The sequence below is a fragment of the Oncorhynchus keta genome, chromosome 2 (assembly GCF_023373465.1).
Source record: "Oncorhynchus keta strain PuntledgeMale-10-30-2019 chromosome 2, Oket_V2, whole genome shotgun sequence".
Classification (NCBI taxonomy): domain Eukaryota; kingdom Metazoa; phylum Chordata; class Actinopteri; order Salmoniformes; family Salmonidae; genus Oncorhynchus; species Oncorhynchus keta.
In genome coordinates this window covers 31,398,027-31,422,409 of record NC_068422.1, presented here as the reverse complement: position 1 = coordinate 31,422,409, position 24,383 = coordinate 31,398,027, and the positions used below count along the sequence as shown (strand labels likewise).

At 41.1% G+C, this 24,383-nt stretch overlaps 1 protein-coding gene across 1 annotated transcript; it reads left to right on the top strand.

The window, feature by feature from the left end:
* The first annotated feature begins 958 nt into the window (after nt 1–958).
* LOC118399300 (bcl-2-like protein 11) lies at nt 959–18,839 on the top strand. Its single transcript, XM_035795288.2, has 4 exons — nt 959–1,887; nt 3,737–4,101; nt 5,817–5,950; nt 15,911–18,839. Exons 1-4 carry the CDS (start codon nt 1,871–1,873, stop codon nt 16,037–16,039), a joined length of 645 nt encoding a protein of 214 aa, XP_035651181.1. The 5' UTR covers nt 959–1,870; the 3' UTR covers nt 16,040–18,839.
* The last annotated feature ends 5,544 nt before the right edge of the window (nt 18,840–24,383 follow it).

Sequence of the window (24,383 nt, the reverse complement as noted above, 5' to 3'; positions counted from 1 at the left end):
CCCATTGCTGGGGTGGCCAACCCTCGAGCTGAGTGGGCCGTCTATTCCCCACCAGAGTACCCCATCAGAGCCTCCATGTTAAGAGCCCCACTGTGCAGTATGCTGGGGCCGATCTCAGAGTGTCAGCTCACACCAGCTCACTGCTTGATCACATAGTTCTCAGTGAAAAGCCATGAGCTATGTTCCAATGTCCATACTAGCATACCACTAAGAATAATGCAACATATTGGGCATGCATTCTAAGTCGCGTAGTGTGGATATGAGAACAGAGCCCGTGGTATTTTGCCTAATCTGTACCAGGTTTGCAGACTACAGGCCCAGTTGTTGACTACACTCAGTGTTGCTTAGTGAATATGCTAATTTTGTTTGTACAAAAAAAGTGTAAAAATGTATTCATGATAGTAGTGGAACAGAACTACATTTGAACAACAAGTCTTAAGACTAATGTAATGTAACATTTGTTACTAGTTTCCCTCATGAGCTGAGACCTAGCCTTGGCCTGAGACAGTGCACCAGACCATAGGTGTATGGAAGCAGACTGTCTCAGTAGACACATGGACTGCACTGCTAACAGCATGAGGTAGCTTCACAAAGTGGACCAGTGAGCTATGTGCAATCGCCCAACAAATACAATCTCCAGTATATACAGAGACCCACTGGGCACACATTGGTTGAATCAAAGAGGTTTACACGTAATTTCACTAAAATTACGCTAAACCAATGTGGAATAGACATTGAATTGACATCTCTGCCCAGTGGGGAACACACTTTTACCGTGAATATCTCTGCCAGCCACTTTCTCTCATCAAGACTGAATAGGCCATTATGGCAGTTTTTGATTCAGCGAGATACAAAAATTGTAAACACACAAGATATGTTTAGAATATATTTTATTAATATGAGCAAAGTCATAGGAAATGGTTTGTGACAGAATACATGTGGGAAATGTAGTACTTTTATATCCCTCAATTCACTGATCATTGGTTGTGAACAATTGATTTAATAGTGTTATATTGTGCAAATGATCAACACATGGATGATTGTGAGAAGGTGCAGCTGACTTTTTAACACTGTCTTTGATATAGCCTTTCTTCTAACTGAGAATGTGTGGGCAAACGCGTGATGAACCAATGTAATAACTATTTTAGGGGCTCCAATACGTAAACTAAATTACTCTAGAAAAAGCCAATTCTTCTTAAAGTAGATCATCTATAAAACAATGTTTGTCTGAAATGTATTATCATCTACTGGAAGTTTGTTATTTTAATAGAAAAATATCCTCTTCATAATTTCTCTGACACAAATTAAATGTTGCTAGGTATAGGATCTTGATAGCTGAAGTTGCCCCTCTGAATTTGGTAGGCAGATGTACTAGTACTACAGTATTGTAAACGGTTCGCCTACAGAGAGAGAGGGGGGAGAGAGAGGTTTATCTGGACACTCGAAGGGATGCTTTGAAACGAGGCTTAGATCCCACCCAGTGCAAGAGTAGGCGGGTCAGAGGCGGAGGATGGCATACAGGCGTCATCCCACTCTCGACTCAGACCAGACGCTTCAACTTTTTATATCAATCGCGAGTGAACTGCTACAGCAAGGAAGTATCCTCAGCTGAGCTGAGATATCCACCCCGGAGACAAAAGAGTCGAACGCTTTCCCCCCTCCTTCAAGCAACGTATATTTTGTAGGGGATCTGTTTTTACAAGGCGGAACCACTATTCTTTCGATGTTGACATCGTAGTTTTCTGATTAAAAAGGCATTGGACTCTAAACTTTTGCGTTTAGAGCGTATGTAAGAAGTTCAAAAGCGGATTTTCCGATATTTTACCGTTATTAACAACTGTTATGTCGCGCTACTGAAGCGGTTTAAGACATGTCCGATTCGTCCAGGTGAGTGCAAAATAAACATAAGGAAATAGCATGCTTTGATGTTTTTGATAGCTATAATTTCAGAAGACTAATAATAAACAATATAACAGAAAATCGCACCGCCCTCTCCCAACTTTAGACTTCACTACCCAACATAGCCCCATAGGCCGAATTACTCGTTTTTAGATCATTATGCTGTCTAGTCTAAATGCATTTATTTTGTAGGCTACCATATCAAATAGGCTATTCGTGTGTTTATTTAATGAAACAAAAGTGTACAAAGCGCACGCCTAGACGCGCACGATGTAACATTAATTGGAGAAAGTTATTTTTTTGATGAAGTCCCTCTGGTGTCTGCACAACGGTTTAGCGTGGGAGAATTATGTTTTAACAGATGTCCGTGGTTCCTGATTATCTGTAGTAGCCTATTATTTCCATAATAGTAACGCTTGAAACACTAGCCTACGCATTTCCACTGGGCACACACTGGTTGGAACAACGTTATTTCCACATCATTTCAATGATATGACAGTGAACCAACGTGGAATAGACGTTGAATTGACGTCTGTGCCTAGTGGGATTGGTATTGAATATAATACAAAAATACCATATATATATATATATATATATATATATATATATATATATATATATATATATATATATATATATATATATATATATATGCGTTTTTTCCCCCACGACTGCCTGGATTTAGCCTATGTTGTGTAGCCCTGTTGGTTCCAAAGCGATGGTGTCTATAATATGCCTATAGGGCCGTTTTGGGGGGATAGGAATGAGAAAAAAGCAGGCACCTGATTGTTTTGTTTCCTTTTGTTTTCCACATTAACCTATCTTCGCTCTTCTCAGTCTATCCAGCATTTAATGGGCTACCTGTTGAAATTGCACGACAATGGGGCTCCTGTTCTCTGGTGATTCAGTGAAGGCGAGGGGCCGAATTGTGTTTCCAATTTCAAGACAAAGTAAAAGGAGAGAGGCTACTACTGCAACCTGTGGGTGGCGATAATGGACCAGTTGGCCGCTAGCCTATGATTTTGGATGTCGTTTTTTCGCCCGTCAGTCAAAGAGGCATTAATCCAATCAGGTCTGCTTTCAACACATGTTGGTAGAATGTGTGCGGAGTCTGCCGACACTCAAGCAACAATCTGCGTGACTCTATTGTTCGTCGGTTTGACTGCGTTTTCGCATCTCTCAAATATGACATTCGATTTAACTCTGAATTTATTTGATATGAGTAAGTATTTATGATATAATAGGCTACTGAAAGTATTATGAAGTATTATAGTATTATAAAGCCGACAGGTAGACTATATGCCTAATAGAGAAAGTGTGCGCTGCCTGCGATCCTTCATGCGCAAGAGATCCTCTATGCGTAATTCGGAACCAATTCGAGTATGCAATACATTTTTCCAAGTAACGATCAGATTCATTTCGAAAACATGACTATAACTAGATTTGTCTTGGGGATGCACAATATGCTATTCACAACTTTCATTTCCGATAGAAGAAGTTAACTTGGCTTGGAGATGGGGCTGTGACGCAGTTACTACGGCACATAACTTCATGCCAACTGTTTCCCCCTGCTAAAAATGCTGGAATCAGCACTTCTGTCCAAACAAATAATGGATATAGGCCTACGTGGAGACGAAGAAGTAACAGCGGAGTCAACAACTTGACTCGACCCGGCGGGATATTTAGTCATGCGCGCTCTGTTTTATTAGCCTATACATTCTATAAAGTATGACTGTTTAGACTTTGAGTCCACAAGAGCAAATCTCCAACAAATAATGACATTGCACGGACAAAATAATAAAAACAGCCTAACTCTGATACTTGATCTATCCTACAGACGACAAAATCAGTCCAATGGCTCGACCATCCTAATTGAGAGAGGGAAATACGGAGAATTGAATCCCGGTGGCGGAGCAGCCTCCGGTGCCGAACCGACTGACAACCCCCAGTTCAGCGAAGGGGAGCAGCATTCACGGGCAGGAATAATGATGCCGAATAGTCTGCTTGGTTTCCAGTCGAGGTCGCCGTTGTTCAGAACACTGTCCAGGTCATCCAGTGGATATTTTTCGTTCGACAGCGATTCTATTCCAAGCTCCCCGCTATTGAAAGATAAGTCGACACAGACTCCGAGCCCATCTAGCCAAGTCATGACTCACGCACTGCAGCGCATGTCTCAAGCACAGGAGACCAATCGAGATTATGGTAAGGCACACCCTTGCTTGTGTCGCACAAATAAATGTTGTTACTCACTATCCAGCCCGCGCTGGGCAGCTGCATGGCATGGTGTACATGATAAATCCTTGACGCGCAAATAATGATATGTGCCATGCCTCTGTGTTAATCGGAAGGTGCACTTTGTTTTGAACTCTTAACCCACACCAGTTCACGACATTGTCTGTCTATTCCAAGTATTAAGGACCATTGGTTTTGTAGTGTGTTCACTGATATGGGGGGGGGATTGGGCGCTTTTACGCAAGGATGCGTCTTGGTTTATTGCATGCTATTGTTCTTTGGGAGGTTTGTAATGTATATTGTTATATTTACTTCAGTATCTAGTCTTTACCACATCTGCATGTGTCCAGCCAACATAATTGCGTGACCATGAGCCAACAGTTGGATTAAACCTCAGCAGGAAGTTTCTAAAGAACAGTATCTGTCCTCTGTTTACTGAGTTGTGTCATAAGCCACCAAGGATCCACCTGGGCTCAGACAGGGTGTGTGTGTGTGCACGTCATAGCAAAACATGCGCGTGCATATCTGTGTTAAAGGCACCTGTACGTGTTCACACAGATTTACACTCAACCTCAATAACATTCCCTGACAAAGCTAGTGGCCACAGAAGACAAGCTAAAGGAAATACACAGGGACAAACAGGCACAGTGCATAATAGATGTGATTGAGCAGCCTGATTGACTTGTGTCCTTTTATTTGCGCTCAGTGTTGCAAAGGCCACATGTAGCGAGTTTGAGTATAGGCCAGTCAAAATAGACCTCTGTGTCTTTTGTCAGCAGCAGACAGGGATTCCTCTCCGTTCATTCTCCTTAGGAGCCGGCTGATATAAGGGACAGATAAATCTCTATCTGTAGTGTTTCACCACATCTCTAATCCCAGAGGCTACTCTTAATGGGGTAGAGAACAACAACTGTTCTATCTCTGATCTTGGGAAGACAGTGAACTGGCTCCAACTCAAATCCAGTTCTTTAGATAAAGTCTGAATAGTATGTTTGTGGAGATTAACAAATGTTCTCCAGTTTTAGCTCTACCATATGTATGTTATTGCCTGAGGGAGACAGATGCTGTGAAGAAATTACTTTCTGACTATCAGATATGAGTGATCCTAGCGCACATGTAGAACACCACAGCTGTGGTTTTATATCTTCTCGGGGCATAATGCCTTTGGTGACTTAAATGGCATTTTGATTTTGACAAATTCTTAACAAATATCCTTTATAACTCAGTCATATGGTTGTCATAATATAACAGAATGCCACATTTCATAATACCAGTCCTACACTTATCTTTGGAAATGTTGTGGTGATGCATGATGCCTGTCATGAATTGTCTCTGTGCTGTGTTATTGTTATGTCTCTTTTATGACAGTAATATAGAAACATTATACCAGGCCACTTGCAGTAAAGTAAAGTAAGTGAAGTGGTTCCACATTAACATATGGTTCCACTGATATTACAGGGCCCCTGCGGGATATGAGAAATATTAGACATATGTTTCATGACACCTGTGAGTCATAGAAAGAGATCAGAACACATTCATATTGACAACTTAACCACACTATAGGAACCACTTGGCATGTCTGCGAAGTGTCATACTGGCCTTTTCTTAGTAATGCGGTAGCTTGGTCTTTGTTACTAGATTGTGTTCTAATGAGTTCTGACAGCCACTTGCTCTTTGTCCACCAGACGCGTGGCCCAACCCCCTCCATCCCTATAGACCACGGCCACCGCCAACTGCAGGGGACATGTGGCCAGAGACACTGATTGGCCAGGAGCTTCAGCGCATTGGTGATGAGTTTAACGATCTCTTCATACATGGGGTGAGTAGGTACACCACACCAGCACTGAGTCTTGTAACCTACTACTGTATATACACATACAGGGTTGGAGGAGCCAAAGATAAGTGATGATGAGGATGATAATGTCCCTTATATCCTGAAGATGCAACATTTTGGGGGTGTTAGCATTTAATTAAAGGACCCTCTTCAGGGAATGGGTAGCTTCAATATCCAGGGGGTAGAAATATGCTAAATAGGCACTGCAAAAAAGTAATCTTGATAATTGATAACTTGATAATCACAGGTGTCACTGCAGCGCAGGGGAAAGTTAATCTTCCCATTAGATAGTGTCAATAATTGAAGTGTTGTCTCAGAGCTGCTGCCAAAATCATGGCAGCGCTGGTGAACAAAATGCCTTTGCTGCCATGTGTTTTTTCTCTTCTCTTGCTACTTGCACAGTACATTTCTGGAGGTTGCATCACCTTATTTACAAACCATATCAAGGACTGCGCTGTATCAAATGGTGCTGATAAGGTGCTCAGCTCAACATGTGCCATTCTAAATTATTTCACGCTTCCATACTTTCTTTGTGTCCTTGACCTAGCATAGACTCATTCTGTGCTTTAATTTCTTATGTGCTGAGGGCTCTCTGTTTTTATAACATTATTTATAATAGATACAGGACAGATCCAATAGCCACATTGCAATTGTGGTGCATAGTGCAGAAGGCAAGATAAAGGGAAATCTGTGTAACTGCTATTGCAACATTGTACAGTAGCTTGTATGTGAGTATGGCGATTAATCAGCCAGCTGTTCATCTACAGTATAATGTCATGTCTTTGTACCTTAAACAATATCTGTGAGTTGGTGATTCATATTACCCTGGGTTATCAGTTTCCTGGTTTATTGTGTAACTCGTACACTTGAACACTAATACTCAAGGCTTGTTGTGTTCATTTTTGGAGAAAATATTTTGTTTACACTCTATGGAGAGTTTTCTCCCATGTTCCTTTCTTGTCACTCTCCATCTGAGCAGACTTTAATTGGCTGAAATGAAATACGTTTTTCTTGCCAGCTCACAACACCGGGATTTTCTTGTCGTGGACATTGTGTATCTTTGCATCTGAAGAATGTTATGATGTGTTTTACTCATCACCATCCCCAAGAGTCACTGCTTGGTACCCATAAAGACGGACAGTTTGTCTGTAAAAAGATTAACTGAAGACACATTTCTTTCAAATGAGTGTGTGAGGATTTGCCGTGAGGTAAATGCTGTGTTACTAAAGGCCTCTGAATGTCTGAGGAGAAATAAATATTTATACATCTTTCAACAAATGAGGCTGTGATTCAGACTTAACACACATTGTAGAACAGAACAGGGCTTGTTTGTGTGTGTGTGGTACTGTATTGGCTAGAGGCTAGTATTCGCTCATATGTATTTTGAGAACAATGAGCCCAATAAAAAGCAGAACATGTTGTGTTCAATGTTCCGTGTTTTGGTCTCAGGTGTTTGGTTGACATCAGAGTGAGGAATTCTGCAAGACTGTCTCTGTCTAGAATCTAGAGCTGTCTCATATGTGACCGACCGCCTTGATTCGGTCTTATGTAGCAACATTTGAAATGGTGTTTTTTACTTTGGATAAAAGCAGAGACAGAGCTACAAAATGGTATATCATACACTGCATTTGAGGAACAATGGGAAAGTAATTCTGCTTTGAAAGTTGATGAACTTGAAACCTCACTTTTAAGAAAATGGTTGTTTGAATATTTTGTTATCTACTGGAGAGCTCTTCTTTGTCTACACCCATTCAGCATCATTCACACCCCTTAAGCTTTAGCCCCCACCAAACTCTGACCATTTTACTCACCCTAGCAGAGCTGGTTAGGCTGTTTTCATGTTATCCAGAGCGTTGGTGACTGTAACTGTGCTGCTGTCAACAAATTAATTACGCTTTTTGCAGACGTTTACTGACACAGGCAATATTCAATGGGTTTTTAGCGTTCGGTAATTCATCAGTTATTCTGCGCTCTGACACACTCAGACAAGAGTGTAGAATGGCCAGACTGAATTTATGAACGCATCCGACATGGCTACTTGCATAGTGGAGTCTTTTGTTACCACATATAGCTAGCTAGCTAACTAAACAATGAACCATAATCCCAACTCATGATGTTACTACCCTGCATGAATCTGCAGGTAACTAACTAACCAGGTTCAATGTTAGCTAGCTAACATTAGGTTATAACTAGCCAATAAAATTATTCTGAGGTATGAATAATAAGATCATACACGTAACGTTAGCTAGCTAGCTAACAGTACACTTTAACTTGAAATTTGTCAAAATTAGAAATGTGTACTATCTGAAAATGTAGCTCGCTAGACTATCTTAACTGTGGTCTGAAATCGGAGTAGATAGCCAGAGCGAATTTACCAGACATTAACATCTATCAACAGTTCTTGCAATGACATTCTATTGAAATGTATACTTACATAGTGGAGTATTTTGTTAAGACATGTAGCTAGCTAGCTTGCTAAACAATGAACCATAATCCCTACTCATGACGTTACTAAACTGCATGAATCTGCAGGTAGCTAACTAACCAGGTTCAATGTTAGCTAATAGTACACTTGAAACTTGAAATTAAAATTCTTTATGTCAAAATTAGAAATGTGTTATATCTGAAAATGTAGCTAGCTAGACTATCTTACCCGTAGACATCATAGATGTCACGGATGCCATGGTTGCCCTTAGTTTGAAGATGTAATCCGAAGACAGGTGTTTTCTCCATCTCTTTAGCTATCATACTCGAATTCCGCTAAAGCAGTTTTACTACGCAATATATTTTTTAAAATGCAGCATTAGACAGGATTACCTACACATACTGACCAGCTCAAATAGACAGAAGCGTGCTATATGGCACACCAATCCAAATTCATCTCTCGGCATGTCCAGCCAACTCCAATCATGGTTGCTGGCTTTTTCTGTGGCTAAACCAACTAAGCTCGTAATTTAACAATTTCTTACATATTTACAGATGGCATACAAGTTTGATATTAAGGCACTTGAAAGTTCACATGTTCGAGAAGGTATTTATGCCAAAAAACGCATTTTGATTAAAAAAGACATTTGTACGTTCAAATGGCACTCCTGTGAAGTAGTTGACCCGCGACAGGCCTAGTTTCCTGAAACGGGTGACATATGTCTCCTATCTGTCTCAAATGTCTATTAAATAACTACACTGCCTTCGGAAAGTATTCAAACCCCTTGACTTTTTCCACGTTTTGTTAGGTTACAGCCTTATTCTAAAATTGATGAGGGAAAAAACTATTGAATCAATCTACACACAATACCGCATAATGACAAAGCAAAAACAGGTTTTTAGAAATTGTAGCACATTTAGGAAAAATTTAATAATGAAATATCACATTTACATAAGTATTCAAACCCTTTACTCAGTACTTTTTTGAAGCACCTTTGGCAGCGATTTCAGCCTCGAGTCTTCTTGGGTATAACTCGTCAAGCTTGGCACACCTTAATTTGGGGAGTTTTCTCCCATTGTTTTCTGCAGATCCTCTCAAACTCTGTCAGGTTGGATGGGGAGCGTTGCTGCACAACTATTTTCAGGTCTTCATAGATCTTCGATCGGTTCAGGTCTGGGCCACTCAAGGACATTCAAAGACTTGTCCCGAAGCCACTCCTGCATTGCCTTGACTGTGTGCTTAGGGTTGCTGTCCTGTTGGAAGGTGAATCTTCGCCCCAGTCTGAGGTCCTGAGCGCTCTGGAGTAGGTTGTCATAAAGATCTCTCTGTACTTTGCTCCATTCAACTTTTCCTCATTCCCACAGCATGATGCTGCCACCACCATGTTTCACCGTAGGGATGGTGCCAGTTCAATCTTTGTTTCCCCAGACCTGAGAATCTTGTTTCCCATGGTCTGAGAGTCTTTAGGTGCCTTTTGGCCACTCGACCATTTAGGCCTGAATGGTGGAGTGCTGCAGAGATAGTTGTCCTTCTGGAAGGTCCTCCCATCTCCATAGAGTAACTCTAGAGCTCTGTCAGAGTGACGATTGAGTTCTTGGCCACCTCCCTGACCAAGACCCTTCTCCCTGATTGCTCAGTTTGGCCGGGTGGCCAGCTCTAGAAAGAGTCTTGGTGGTTCCAAACTTCTTCAATTTAAGATTGATGGAGGCCACTGCATTCTTGGTGATCTTCAATGCTGCAGAATCTTTTTGGTACCCTTCCCCAGATCTGTGCCTTGACACAATCCTGTCACGGAGCTCTACGGACAATTCCTTCGACCTCATGGCTTGGTTTTTTGCTCTGACATGCACTGTCAACTGTGGGACCTCATATAGACGGGTGTGTGCCTTTCAAAATCATGTCCAATCAATTGAATTTACCACAGGTGGACTCTAATCAAGTTGTAGAAACATTTCAGGAATGATCAATGGAAACAGGATGCACCTTACCTCAATTTGGGGTCTGAATACTTATGAATAATTTCTGTTTATTTTCCAAAAACCTGTTTTCACTTTTTTGTTATGGGGTATTGTGTGTAGATTGCTGAGGATTTTTATTTATTTAATCCATTTTGTAATACGGCTGTAACGTAACAAAATATGGAAAAGTCAAGGGGTCTGAATATTTTCCAAAGGCACTCTATATACAGGTTATTACATTGTGTGTTACTGACAAATTCAGGTGTTTCATCTGGCTTTATGTATACGTTTTCAACTGCCAATAACTGTCATAATGCTTGTATCTGGATCAGAGGTAGTTTCTCCTGGCTAGTAAGTTATTTCCTTGTAAACAAAGCGTTTGTGTGTTTTCAGGTGTCGTCTAAGGTGAATTTAAAAAACTTCTGCGCAGTTTGTTCACTGATCTGCAGATCTGTGTCATTTGTCAGACTTCCCAGTTCTCACTTCGGATTGTCTCTATGGCCTCTGGCCACCCACGCAACTGACCAGTGACCAACATTATTCTCGGGATGACCTGATTTTGTTTTGCTATTACACACACACAGACACACACACCCCCTCCTTCTCTGCCTAATAGCCATTATGGAAAATACTCTGGCTGTCTGAGTGAGCAATCAAGATCAAGTTTTGGGGTTAGAGAGCTCAGAGGAGGAAGGGTCAGGTTATAGTGACTGGGCAGATGGTTAGTGAGTGAGTGGTTGTGTTGCAGCATGGCAGGGCTACGTGACTGCTCAGCTTCATTATTCCTACCCTGTGGTTAAGGCTCTCAGAGAGCCCACTGTGGTCTCTAATTATCCACAGGTCCGCCTTTACAGGCCTCATTCAGCCAGCGCCATGGAGACCCACTCAGTCCAGCCTCGGCCTGGCCCTCCGGACCTGCTCTTTGACCGGCTCTTTCTCCCAGTGTGAGTTTGAACCCAGGGCTCTAGCGGTTGTCATGCTTTGTGAGAGGCACTGGAAAGAACTTTTAAGTGGAGTTGGTCCACTGTTAAGTCTTTGGGTGTGTTGTGGGTTTGGGTGTCTCCATACTCTCTTCATCTGGTTCTGGTGTTGCTTGCGTGTGTGTTTAGTGGTGGCAATGCTGTGAAGTTAACTTTGCATGTGAAGGTGCTCTGTCCTGTGGACTGAAAAAGGAGGCTTTAAATTCAGGGCACTCCTCTGATACTCTGAGCGTTTAACTGAACCTTCCCAGACTGACAGATGTGCAGGGTTTTCATTTTTGGGACTATTCCATTGGTTCCATTGCACCAGGCCTGCTCAATAAAGTGCAGCTAAAGTATTTGAAAGAAATCCAAGTACTATTTGAGCCCAGGTCTGGTGAGACGTCTCTCCAGTGGTAGATATGGCAGATAATAGCGTGAAGCAAAAAGGACAAGCACCCTGCTAATGCAAAGCAGATGTCTGGCCACAGAAACATGTTGTATTCTAAGAGAACTAATGTCTGCATTTTGCCACTCAAATTATCTGAGCATTTACATGGCAGCTGACTTCTTTGTTGAGTTTCTATTCTGTTTTTAAATGGATTTTGTTTTTTAAACGATTTCCCTTAGAAAGTGGTGACACCCCATCTTATATGTGATGCAAGGTTATTTTGGCATAGGACCAGCATTCTTTCTCTTGTAGAAAGAGGGAGAGAGAAGTTTGTCTGTTTGGAAACTATTTTAAGCAGCTGTGTAATACCTTGTTTTGATCAAATAAAAGCACAAGCTGAGTAGCATTGAGTGTTTCAGTGACAACGTTGTTTTTCCTCAGGCAGACATCTGTGAACGTATTAGCGAGTCACTTTAATGTCATGTTGTCTATTCCAAATTCTGTCTGCTCTCCCAATTTGGTCGAATTGTTTTTCAGTGTTCTTCTGGTCTTGTAAGTAATGGCTTCTTTGTTTTGCTTGCATGTGGTGCTGCACTCTGCGTTCTCTCACCCCAGATCAATTGTCAGAGAGAGATTAGTCAGTCTGTGTACATGCCACAACACATTTTGGGCACAGAACCAGCTCAATACTCAGACCCTGATCCACCCTTAAACCATTGAGACATGGTTTAAGTGTTAATGGCTTGCAACATTGTACCAATTTGCTGGTTATCGGTGTAAAATGTTCAGTGTGTGTATTTAGTGTATTTAGTGAATTTGGGTATTAACATACCCAATTTTAGAAGAACAAAACATGATTCTTAAAGGGAAAGATATATTTTTTAAGGAAACTAACAAGTACAATACTCCGTTTAAGCTATGTGTGAAATAGCTGAAAGTCTTTGAAAGTAATATTGCAATATGTTTTCTACTGTACCCTCCCCCCAGCTAATAACATATTATTAAAGGGATCATTCACCTGTTGATTTGCCTGATGCCTCCCTCTCATGTTGCATGCATCGGGGTGTGAAGTGGCATGTGATTACATACTGTGTGTACTATATAATGCCATACAAAATGCAACATGTAGTCATGATACTATAATACACATCAGAGAGGTTTTAACCTCAGCCTCAATGGCCAAATCTCAGGATACAAGTCTATGTGTTTACACTGTTGAAACCACTGCCTGGAATGGCAGCATGTTTAATTTGTAGGGCTTACAGTAAGTATAGAAGTCATTCCTCTTTCCATCTCATTCTTTAAAATCTCTTTACCATAGGAACATACAGTATTTGTTTCACAAATTGTTAAATAGTCCTAAACTTCGAATGAGGATATGTTCTAATCAAACAACCTTTCAACATATTGTTTTACGTTTTTGTTAAGTCTTTCGGAACCATCATTTACATCTAGCCAAACCTTCGATCTGTCAATTCTCTAATGAACTCATCATGTTTGCCCTGAATGAGAATGGGGTCTTACAATGTTGCCGGTCCTGCTCTAAGTCTATCTCACAGAGGAGTTAATGCACCTCAATTTAAGTTCACTTCCTCATCACCTGTTTCCTCAGACACTATTCACAGTCACTCCAGGTTTCTGTGGTTCTTGGCACAACTCATTTAGCGTAAAACCAAGCATTGATATTCCTCTTGCATTTGTTCCTAAAATCCTTTTGTTGAGAGCAGAATACCTGAGGCACAGGGCTGGTTTACAATGTCTGCATGGTATGGTTACCTGCCAAGCTGCTCTGACTCCACACACCTGCAGTGATTCACTGATGGAGCGATGCCCAAGTCATACTTCAGCACAAAAAACAGTTGTTTTTTTTTCACCTCGAAGCACGAAGGGAAAAGTATAACTCAGACTTGGTGTTTTCTCTTCATTTTATACTTGTAAAATGAATCACGCTTCCTCCGTCCCCTCTGCCAAAGGGCCACAGGGGAAATTCTCAGCGCTTATCGCAAAAGCCCTGCCAAACTAATGGCCTCAGGCCAAAGTGCTGGCCTGGCCAAGACAGCCACCTGTTTTCACCTCCACTATGCCAAGTCTGCAGAGGTAATTGGCTGTGAGGGGAGTAGTCCATCCATCCCTCATTATTAGGATACCATGACCTGGCCATGTCCAAGTGCACCACTGAAGACCAAATAGAATGTCTCAATCTCTTCCCTAATCTCTCCATTCACGTCACAGTAAAAATGTCCCTATTTGTGTTTAGTTCATGAAGTACCGTTTCCATTGGAGCTGAAGTAGCTGCCCTAATAGAATGGCCTTTATGACACTGCTGCTGCATTGTATTGCTCATTAAGAGATATCACTCATGTCGTAAACCTGGTATGTTAGGGTTCTCTTCAGCCCAAGGCTGTAGCACTAGTGTGGTCGTTTGCAGGGCCTCTGACCAACAAAGCAATGTTGACACAAAGATCAGAAGAGCAGAACATTAACCCTCAATTGAGAGGGTAAATACAGTTAAAGTGGTTGCTCATTTAAATCAAATCACATTTTATTTGTCACATGCTTGGTAAACAACAGGTGTAGACTAACAGTGAAATACTTACTTATGGGCCCTTCACAACAATGCAGAGAGAAAAATATACAAATAATTTAATGATAATAATACGAGGAATAAATGCACAATGAGTAATGATAACTTGGCTATAGACATGGGGTAACAGTACCAAGTCGATGTGCAGGGGTACGAGTTAATTGAGGTAGATATGTACATATAGGTAGGGGTAAAGTGACGAGGCAACAGGATAGATAATAAGCAGTGGCGGTAGCATACGCGATGAGTCAAAAGAGTTAGTGCAAAAAGGGTCTATGCAGAAAGTCTGTGTAGCTATTTGGTTAATTAGCAGTTTTATGGCATGGGGGTTGAAGCTGTTCAGGGTCCTGTTGGTTCCACACTTTAATGCTCAATTGTGCTTCTTTAATTCAATGCTGTGTACACATTACCAAACTATTTCTTATACAAACACATCATGGTACTGTATCACAGGAGCACAAACACATCATGGTACTGTATCACAGGAGCACAAACACATCATGGTACTGTATCACAGGAGCACAAACACATCATGGTACTGTATCACAGGAGCACAAACACATCATGGTACTATATCACAGGAGCACAAACACATCATGGTACTGTATCACAGGAGCACAAACACATCATGGTACTGTATCACAGGAGCACAAACACATCATGGTACTGTATCACAGGAGCACAAACACATCATGGTACTGTATCACAGGAGCACAAACACATCATGGTACTGTATCACAAGAGCACAAACACTTCATGGTACTGTATCACAGGAGCACAAACACATCATGGTACTGTATCACAGGAGCACAAACACATCATGGTACTATATCACAGGAGCACAAACACATCATGGTACTGTATCATAGGAGCACAAACACATCACGGTACTATATCACAGGAGCACAAACACTTCATGGTACTGTATCATAGGAGCACAAACACATCATGGTACTGTATCACAGGAGCACAAACACATCATGGTACTGTATCACAGGAGCACAAACACATCATGGTACTATATCACAGGAGCACAAACACATCATGGTACTGTATCACAGGAGCACAAACACATCATGGTACTGTATCACAGGAGCACAAACACATCATGGTACTATATCACAGGAGCACAAACACATCATGGTACTGTATCACAGGAGCACAAACACATCATGGTACTATATCACAGGAGCACAAACACATGTAAGAACAGTATATGTATTTGTCTGGGCCTCTTGTCTGAGTGTGAAGTGAACCCACTGGTCCTAACACCTGGAGAGGGACCAAGAGTTTGGGTTGAAGTGGACCAGGATGTCAGGAACAAGTTGTGTTGGCCTGATTCCTGTGTTTGTAGGGCTGCATGTGTGTGATGACGAGAATTTACCCCTCATGAAAGGACTGGCACACTGACCACAGTTGAATTCAGCCATTATTATCAGCAAACCTCTGGTGTCTGCTTTCCACACACAGCCCGGGTCATTATGGTTGTCAGGTGAATGGCACTATTACGCCATGTGTTATTACAATATGTTGAATGCTTTATCCTGTATGTTTGTGTATATGTTTAGTGGCAATGTATACAGGAGTATGTGTATGTAACCGGGCTCTTTTCGCTGTGTCCTCCACAGCGCCTTGCTGGCAGAAACGGTCAAGTTGCCCAGGCAAACCTGCAGGAGATGCACCAAGAGCCCGCCTTCCTACTGTGGATGGGGCTCCTGATTGGACGACTATTACAGATCATCCTGCAGAGAAGATGATGGGTAGACAGAAGCCTCAATCCCATTCCTGCAGCAGACACATACTGTAGCACCTGGGAGAATTCTGTCAAAAGACCCTGTACATATGTGATTATATAAAATGCTACATTTTCAGAATGGATCCTCCTGCGTAGATGGACCGATACAAATTTGTCTTGATAGTTTTTAACCTTGAATTGGCTCAAGATTCCCTGATCCAGGATAAGTTGGAATAGGGAATGTGTACAGCTTTTGAGAATACTTTCTTTGGGAATTCTACAACAACTGGAATTTTACACCTATGTTTCCTGCTCAGATTTGGAAAGCTGAGCCTAATCAAACCACCAAAGATGGAGTGTCCTGTTGCAGAGCACTCACAGGGATAATGCCATGTGGATAATGCTTTGTGGAGGTAAATGTGCCTTGTACAGTTTCTCGCTTTTTTACTAAGCAGTTTTCTTTTTGTTGCAGCTATTTATTTTTCACCTATGTATTTAATTTGTTTGTGAGTTTGCCCATGGTCAGATGTGTCGAGTCTGCGCTGTGTCTTCCTCCTGGTTCTCATGGCTTCTCACTGTTTCCTTTCCTCCTCCAAACATCATCTGCAATTCTAATTTGATGCAACCAGTTCCACGGCCGGTTCCATTGACCCAGACATTTAAATCTTAATATTAAATATGAAATAATTTGTAAGCACCATTTTTTAAAATGTATTTTCTTTCCAAACATATTCAGTACAATAGCAAGGATGTTAGTAATAATTGTAACAACAACAACAGCTGAAAACATTGATAGCAAATACAATGCCTAAAATAATCAGATTTAATTCAATTAAAGTACATGAATTAGGGCAAATAATGTAAGTTCTTGAAACAACTTATTTTACTGTTGTCTCACTTGTTTAACCCTGCCCCTTTTCAGATGTCAAACATAATTGCTGTTATCATTTAGCATTTAGCTTGGACAGGCTGTTGTCGGGGCTTTCATAGCCCAGCTGACACTCATGTTGGCCCGGCCAAGTCCTTCACAGCACTGCCAGGTCATTAAATGCTCATAGAAGCTTTGCTGGAAGATAACCAAACTCTGAGCACCAGGGGAGCAGGGCTTTGTCAATGGAGAGCCATGAGCTAACATTAGCCAGAGGAACAGGCAGAGAGAGCCAATGGGTTCAATACAGGTTTTAATGGATGGGATGACTTGCAGTGCTTGAGAACTTAGATCGATAGACAGGGATAAAAACCACCCAACAACCTTGAAGGATCTATATCCAAATTCTTGAAAATGTGTTGTATTTCTGATCTGTGGTAGTCTGAATGGTTTTTTTAAGGCCCAGTGCAGTCAAAATCCTGTTTTTCCTGTGTTTTGATGAAACTATCCCTTTAAAAGTGTGAAGGAATTTGAGGCAGTATAAGTTAATATATACCAATAACAAAGAGTTCCAACCTCTTTGCCAATAACAGTTAGTTTTCAGATTACATACTCAGACCACTCCAACAGTCCTAACAAAATTATTGCTAGAGAAAAAGTTTTTGCTAAAAAGCAATTTTTGTTTCCTTTTTTACAGTTTTAATGGAAAACTATTACAGTAAGGCACTTGCTTAATTGTTACCCAGAAATTATTTGATATTGAGATAAAAACAGATGCATTGGGCCTTTAAGGAAAAACAAAAATTGAAGTAGGATTACTTTGAATGTTACATGCTATCACATTGTGCACCATGGGTTGGTTGGAAATGTTATGTGTCCTCTTGTGTGAGCCAAAGATTGATTACACTGTAATTTTGCTGGTTAGATCTTATTGTATAGTACAGTATAGGCGTGGTTCAGTCCAACTGCCTTGGCCACCCTTTTGATTCCATTGCCTCATATTTGTCAGTCTGCCAGTATTTGATTTGAAAATTCATTTCACACCCACAGTTCAATAAATGTTATCCATGTAATTAAATGTTAACGGTATAAAATGTGCTGATAAAAGCCTATCTTTAAAATAACATAGCACTTACAGCTCATTAGAGGTTTTAATTGCCAAACATCTGCCTTTTAGAATTTTTTATTTAAAAAAACAAACATTTTTTGCCGATCATGTAGACAAAATGTAAGGTATTAGTTGATGAAATTATCTGCAAACCCAATTTTTATTGAGAAGCGTATCATTCCGTCATGTTCTTCTTTGTACCAAAATTGTACTGCTCGGCCATGTCTTTTATATACTGTATGACTGTCTTTTCTTTTTTGGTGTTGTCAAATAACCAAAGACCTCATTTCAAAGTTGTGTATCTCAGAAGGGTGTAGTCGAGTCTAGTGGCTTTCCAAGAGAACAACTGAAAGCTGAATTTTCACCTTCTGAAACTGATATGGAAACTTCTCAGACAGTCAGCCAATGGTTCCATGTACTCTAGATATCAATCCATTGAGTGACAGCATAGTCCATACTGTCCATACTTCTTAATGGGTAGAGACCAGACCATAGATAGAAATAGCATTTTTCCCAGACACATACAATAACTTAATTTTGATCCGCAACATTCCCAAGTTGTCCTTAGCAAGAGCCATGAATTTCAACCAGTGTCATCTTGGTGGAGGAAGTGCAGGTGTGTCCCTCTTGCACTATGATTACTGTCCCAGAATTCTGTCTGTTCAGGACCCTTTTGCACTGAGCGCAGTCTGACATAAACTGATTTATGACTCACAGGACCCAGTACATTTGTAGCAAAATGTCAATTTCTTTCAGTTTTTTTTTGCACTGAAATGTTTTAAGGTTGTGATTTAAATTGTGCATAATGCTGTGCCTGTATAAAGCTTTTTTTCATCTTTTTAAAAATGTGTTTCTGGAATCTTCTTTCATTGTTGATTAAACCACATTCTTTTTAATGATAAGTTAGTAAGCCCCTGTCATTGTTCTATAACTAGAACCACTCATATTGCAGTCATAATGGAATTAATCACAGGCAGTTCATAGAAAGTTTGACCAAAGAAAAATGTGTGAAATATCTTTAGTGTAAACTTTCATTAACATGTCTTTATTTATGTAAGTGTCATACAGTAAGTACATTCTCAAAAATGACTATTTGGGTTCAAGTGAAAATTGAAAAGACTATTTGTGTATCTGTGTAAAAGAGGACTCTCTTCCTTTGTGTGGCGGCCACGCTTATCTCTGATCATCTGCAGGACATGGAAAGTACGGTACCTTCCCTAGCTTGGCAAAAACAGCCTGAGATAATTATACATCCCGTATTCAGCCAGTCAGTGGCTGCTACACTAAGCCCCATGTGACTGTGCACAGTCCAGGGTGAATTCCAGTATTCGTATAGAGAAAACCTTTTATCCACTTAGTGGCAAGGTAAACTATTGAGAGGACAGTACGGTGGGTAGGTATTTATTCAGCTTGAGGTGTAAACATTCGGTTGAAACTTGCGTAAGAATTGTAAGATGAGTCAAATGAATCAAGAACGATCTGAACTCCTCTCTATCGCACACACACACTTGAGCATGTGTCTGAATTCGAGCATGATGACCCCACAATATATTTCAGCTAAGTATTATTAAAGTTCAGCTGCTTGGTGAGAGTTTACATTAACTTGAGTTTCACAGCCTAACAGCAGACAGCCATTGTCTTTATCCAAAACAGACGAGCTGACTATTTGAGCTTTGTAGAGATCCAAACTGAGCCCTGAATCCCATCCTGTTCACCACTGACTCAGTGGAATACCCAAAGTGGTGGACTACTACTTGAAGGATCACTAAAGACCCAACTATATCAGCCCTATGATAAATCAAACAAGTGCATAGCGCACTTATATACAATACTATTTTATTTCTTATTCAGTTCTTCACTTGCTGGATTCAGTGGTATACACTTTCAGTGTTTCTCTTGTGACAGGGATACTGGCTCAATGGCATATTCCCTTAAATTCACCTCAGGCGGAAGAACTCATAGCACATGAGATTTTTATCTAATACAGAATGAGAATGTCTACAGGATTAGAAATCCAAATGCTAATTGACTGAATTTGAGATTACTAGAAACCATGCCATTTGTAGTGTATTGGTATAGCACAGTGGTGCTATTTCACAGTCATAGGCTTTTAGAGATGGCTGATTTTCAATGACAGCCTCTACAGCTTGAAATGCACAGTGAAAATCTTTCTGTATCTAATCAGTCTGTTTTTACCTCTGCGCTAAAGCCAAGAGGCAACGTGTTTAGGATACTGTGGTCAGAGACCCCAGTCAAATCTCTTCCTCTGTTGAGTGCTTTGAAATACTTCATGTGAGACTCATGTTGAACTTAACTTTAGTGTCTTCCCTTTATGCCCCCCCCCCCTTTTTGAAAATGTAATGCATTTTTAGAAATGTTGAGTAGTTTCTTTGAGCTCATCACTCGTCCCTTTGATAATCACAAGATTAAATCGTTTTTTTTCCTTCTCTCCTTTCTTCTTGACACGTCAGCAGCTGGAGTTGACCTCCCGAGAGGGGATGTGTGTGTGTGTGTGTGTGTGTGTGTGTGTGTGTGTGTGTGTGTGTGTGTGTGTGTGTGTGTGTGTGTGTGTGTGTGTGTGTGTGTGTGTGTGTGTGTGTGTGTGTGTGTGTGTGTGTGTGTGCGTGTGTGTGTCCATGCATGCATGACATTCGTATGGCTCAGACACATAAAAGAAGATCCAACACAGAACAAAGGGCATCTTCACAAGTCCTGGTTAATCTAGTGTGTGTTTTTTCACTTGTGCGTGTGTTTATGTGTTTTCAACTCATCAACACCATGGTACCCTCCAAGCTCATCATTAAGCTTGAGGCCCTGGGTCTCAACCCCGCCCTGTGAAAATGGGTCCTGGACTTCCTGACGGGCCGCCCCCAGGTGGTGAAGGTAGGTATCAACATCTCCACTTCACTGACCCTCAACACTGGTGCCCCACAAGGGTGTGTGCTCAGCCCCCTCCTGTACTCCCTGTTCAGCCATGACTGTGTGACCATGCACACCTCCAACTCAATCATCGAGTTTGCAGACGACATAACAGTAGTAGGCTTGATTACAAACAACAATGAGACAGCCTACATGGAGGAGGTGAGGGCACTCGGAGTGTGGTGTTAGGAAAGCAACTTCTCACTCAACGTCAACAAACGAGATAATCCTGGACTTCAATGAACAGCAGAGGGAGAACCCCCCTATCCACATCGATGGGACAGCAGTGGAGAAGGTGGAAAGTTTTAAGTTCCTCGGCATACACATCACAGACAAACTGAAATGGTCCACCCACACAGAAAGTGTGGTGAAGAAGGCGCAACAGCGACCTCTTCAACATTAAGAGGCTGAAGAAATTTGGCTTGTCACCTAAAACCCTCACAAACTTTTACAGATGCATAATTGAGAGCATCCTGTCGGGCTGTTTCAACAGCACCGGCCACAACCGCAAGGCTCTCCAGAGGGTTGTACAGTCTGCACAATGCATCACTGGGGACAAACTACTTGCACTCCAGGACAGCTACAGCACCCGATGTCACAGGAAGGCCAAAAAGATCATCAAAGACAACAACCACCCGAGTCACTGCCTGTTCACCCCGCTACCATCCAGAAGGTGAGGTCAGTACAGGTGCATCAAAGCTGGGACAGAGAGACTGAAAAATAGCTTCTATCTCAAGGCCCTCAGACTGTTAAACAGCCATCACGAACACAGAGAGGCTGCTGCCTACATACAGACTTGAAATTATTGGCCACTTTAATAAATTAATCATTAGTCACTTTACTAATGCCACTTTAATAATGTTTACATATCTTGCATTACTCATCCCATATGTATAGACTGTATTTTATACCATCTATTGCATCTTGCCTATGTCGCTCGGGCATTGCTCATCCTTATATTTATATGTATATATTCTTAATCCATCCCTTACTTAGATTTATATATATTAGGAAGTTGATATGGAATTGTTAGATTACATGTTAGATAGTGCTGCACTGTCGGAACTAGAAGCACAAGCATTTCGCTACACTCGCAATAACATCTGCTAACCATGTGTATGTGACCAATACAATTTGATTTGATTTAAAGTTGCAATATTTAACGATGATCCGACCAAATTCACATAGAAATATGAGTATTGATCTATCATTCTACTTGAAAGCAAGTCTAAGGAGCGGTAGATCTGTTCTATGTCTGCTATTTCTCTTTTCCTTTAGCTAACATAAGCAAGCTAATGTTATCAAATAAGAGTAGTTCAATCTGGATAAACATCTAATTCACCCGTGTCTGGAAAACACTGTTACTAAAAATAGAATTGTTGATATAGCTAACTCACTCTGTTTGTGTGCTGGTAATGCTAGCAATAATGAATGTGTATAAATTTTTGGTTCGTTGGCTCTCAGACAGTCTCAGCTGAATAGCAATCTTGCTTCCAATTTAGTGAGGCTAGTTAGCTAACAACAACTACACAATATTGAAAGACAAAAAAATGCATCCCATAACATTTAAACATGGAAATAGCTGTTCTACCCTTCAGCCTACAGTAGCAGCCAATGTGTGGTGTTCAATGTAGGCCTATATACCATGAGACTTTTGTAAAAAAAAAACATGTAGGGATTGACATTATCCTGTTAATCCACTTGTCCTTCAGACAGGGAGGTGACTGAAAATGTTGTGTTATTTGATGCAAGAAACCACTTTACAAAATACAATTAATTATTATTGCCATACCATTATTACAGAGAATCAGACGAATTATCCCACCTTCTGCCTATTGGCTACTTAGCTTATTCAAGCCTGTCTCGAAATACAACACTGCCCCTTACAGAAAAAAAAGCTCTTTAACTGACTTGCTTTTCAAAGACGGCTAGAAATGCACATGTTTTGTGCTCTTTTAGGAAGAAATCAATCCCCCATTGCTGACTAGAACTTACCTATAACTAGGCTAATAATGCTACATGCAGCTCTTGCTGTGATCTCAAAATAAGCGCATCTACTTGCGACCACTTACGCTGTAAACACAGTCCAGTTCAAAGTGAATGGCACAGATCCATATATGGCAATGGTCTATTTACATATAGGGATACTGCGGCTCTGATTGGTTATGGCGCACCAGTCTGTGTAGAGTATGGGCCTGAGTCACGTCTGTCAATGCAATTGAATCTTACCCCAATGCGCTCTGCCTACAAGAAAATATCTTGCATAGTTTGTTTTGTTTTGGTATGTTGCATTGAAAGTTACTAATTGATTCGATCACAATTCACACAGTAGAGGGAAATGTTGATAGTATTAACTAAAGCGGAAAACTAGAAAGTTGAGTGAAATTCAGTCCAGGGAGAGCTGTTTGGAGGGAATATTGGTTACAAATGGTTAGAGGTAGCCTGAGAACCTTCCAGAACATGTAATTCATTTAGTCTACCCCTCTTCTCTTTTACCTTTTGTCTTTGTAAAACTCAGGTTATCTGGAGTCATTACACAGTGCCCTGCTGAAAAATACCTCAAAGGGGTGGAATTTGTGGGTACACAAGCATGAGGGAGCAGAAACAGCTTGCGGTTATGGAGCACATCAAGATTGTGGGACAGAAACCAGCAAGGGATATTAAAATCTATAAAATCAAGACACAACCACCTCATTCTTCTCTCTGCAGATTCTTAAAACATAATGCATAGACATGCCTACAAAAATCCCCTGCAAAGGGCTACTATTGACAAGAATGATCTGTGAAAGTCAATGGGCTGGGGGAAGTTTACAGACAGTACTTTGAGATGAGGAAGGGTTTTTTGGTTGTGCAGTGTTGTGTTGTGGTTAGACAGTAAATGTATTGTTCTGTGTGAGAACGATTGAGGTGACAATTCTCCGCAGTCTCCCATACACAACAATTGTTGTGTAAGAACTGCCCTCCTAAGACTTTTCACACCTTTTTTGGCCCCCCCAGCCCATTCAATTTGTTGACTGATCTTTCCTCTCAAAAGCAGCTCCCAATGTCCCCTCATTATCCCTAAACAATATGCTAGCCGTCCCATTCGGTTAACACCTTTACCAACAAAGGTGTGTTGCTCTACGTCCCTTCCACAAAAAGTGTAAAATGCTAACACCACAACCATGTCTTTGCAGGAGACGTGCAGTACCAAGAAGAGTCTTAAAGGCTCAAATCAAATCACATTTTATTGGTCACAGACACCTGGTTAGCAGTTGTTATTGCGAGCATAGCGAAATGCTTGTGCTTCTAGTTCCGACTAGATCTCAGCATTCAACACCATAGTACCCTCAAAGCTCATCATTAAGCTTGAGGCCATGGGTCTTAACCCCGCCCTGTGCAATTGGGTCCTGGACTTCCTGACGGGCCGCCCAAGGTTGTGAAGGTAGGTAATTCTCTGTGCTACACCAAATGGTAACTATCCTGTAACTC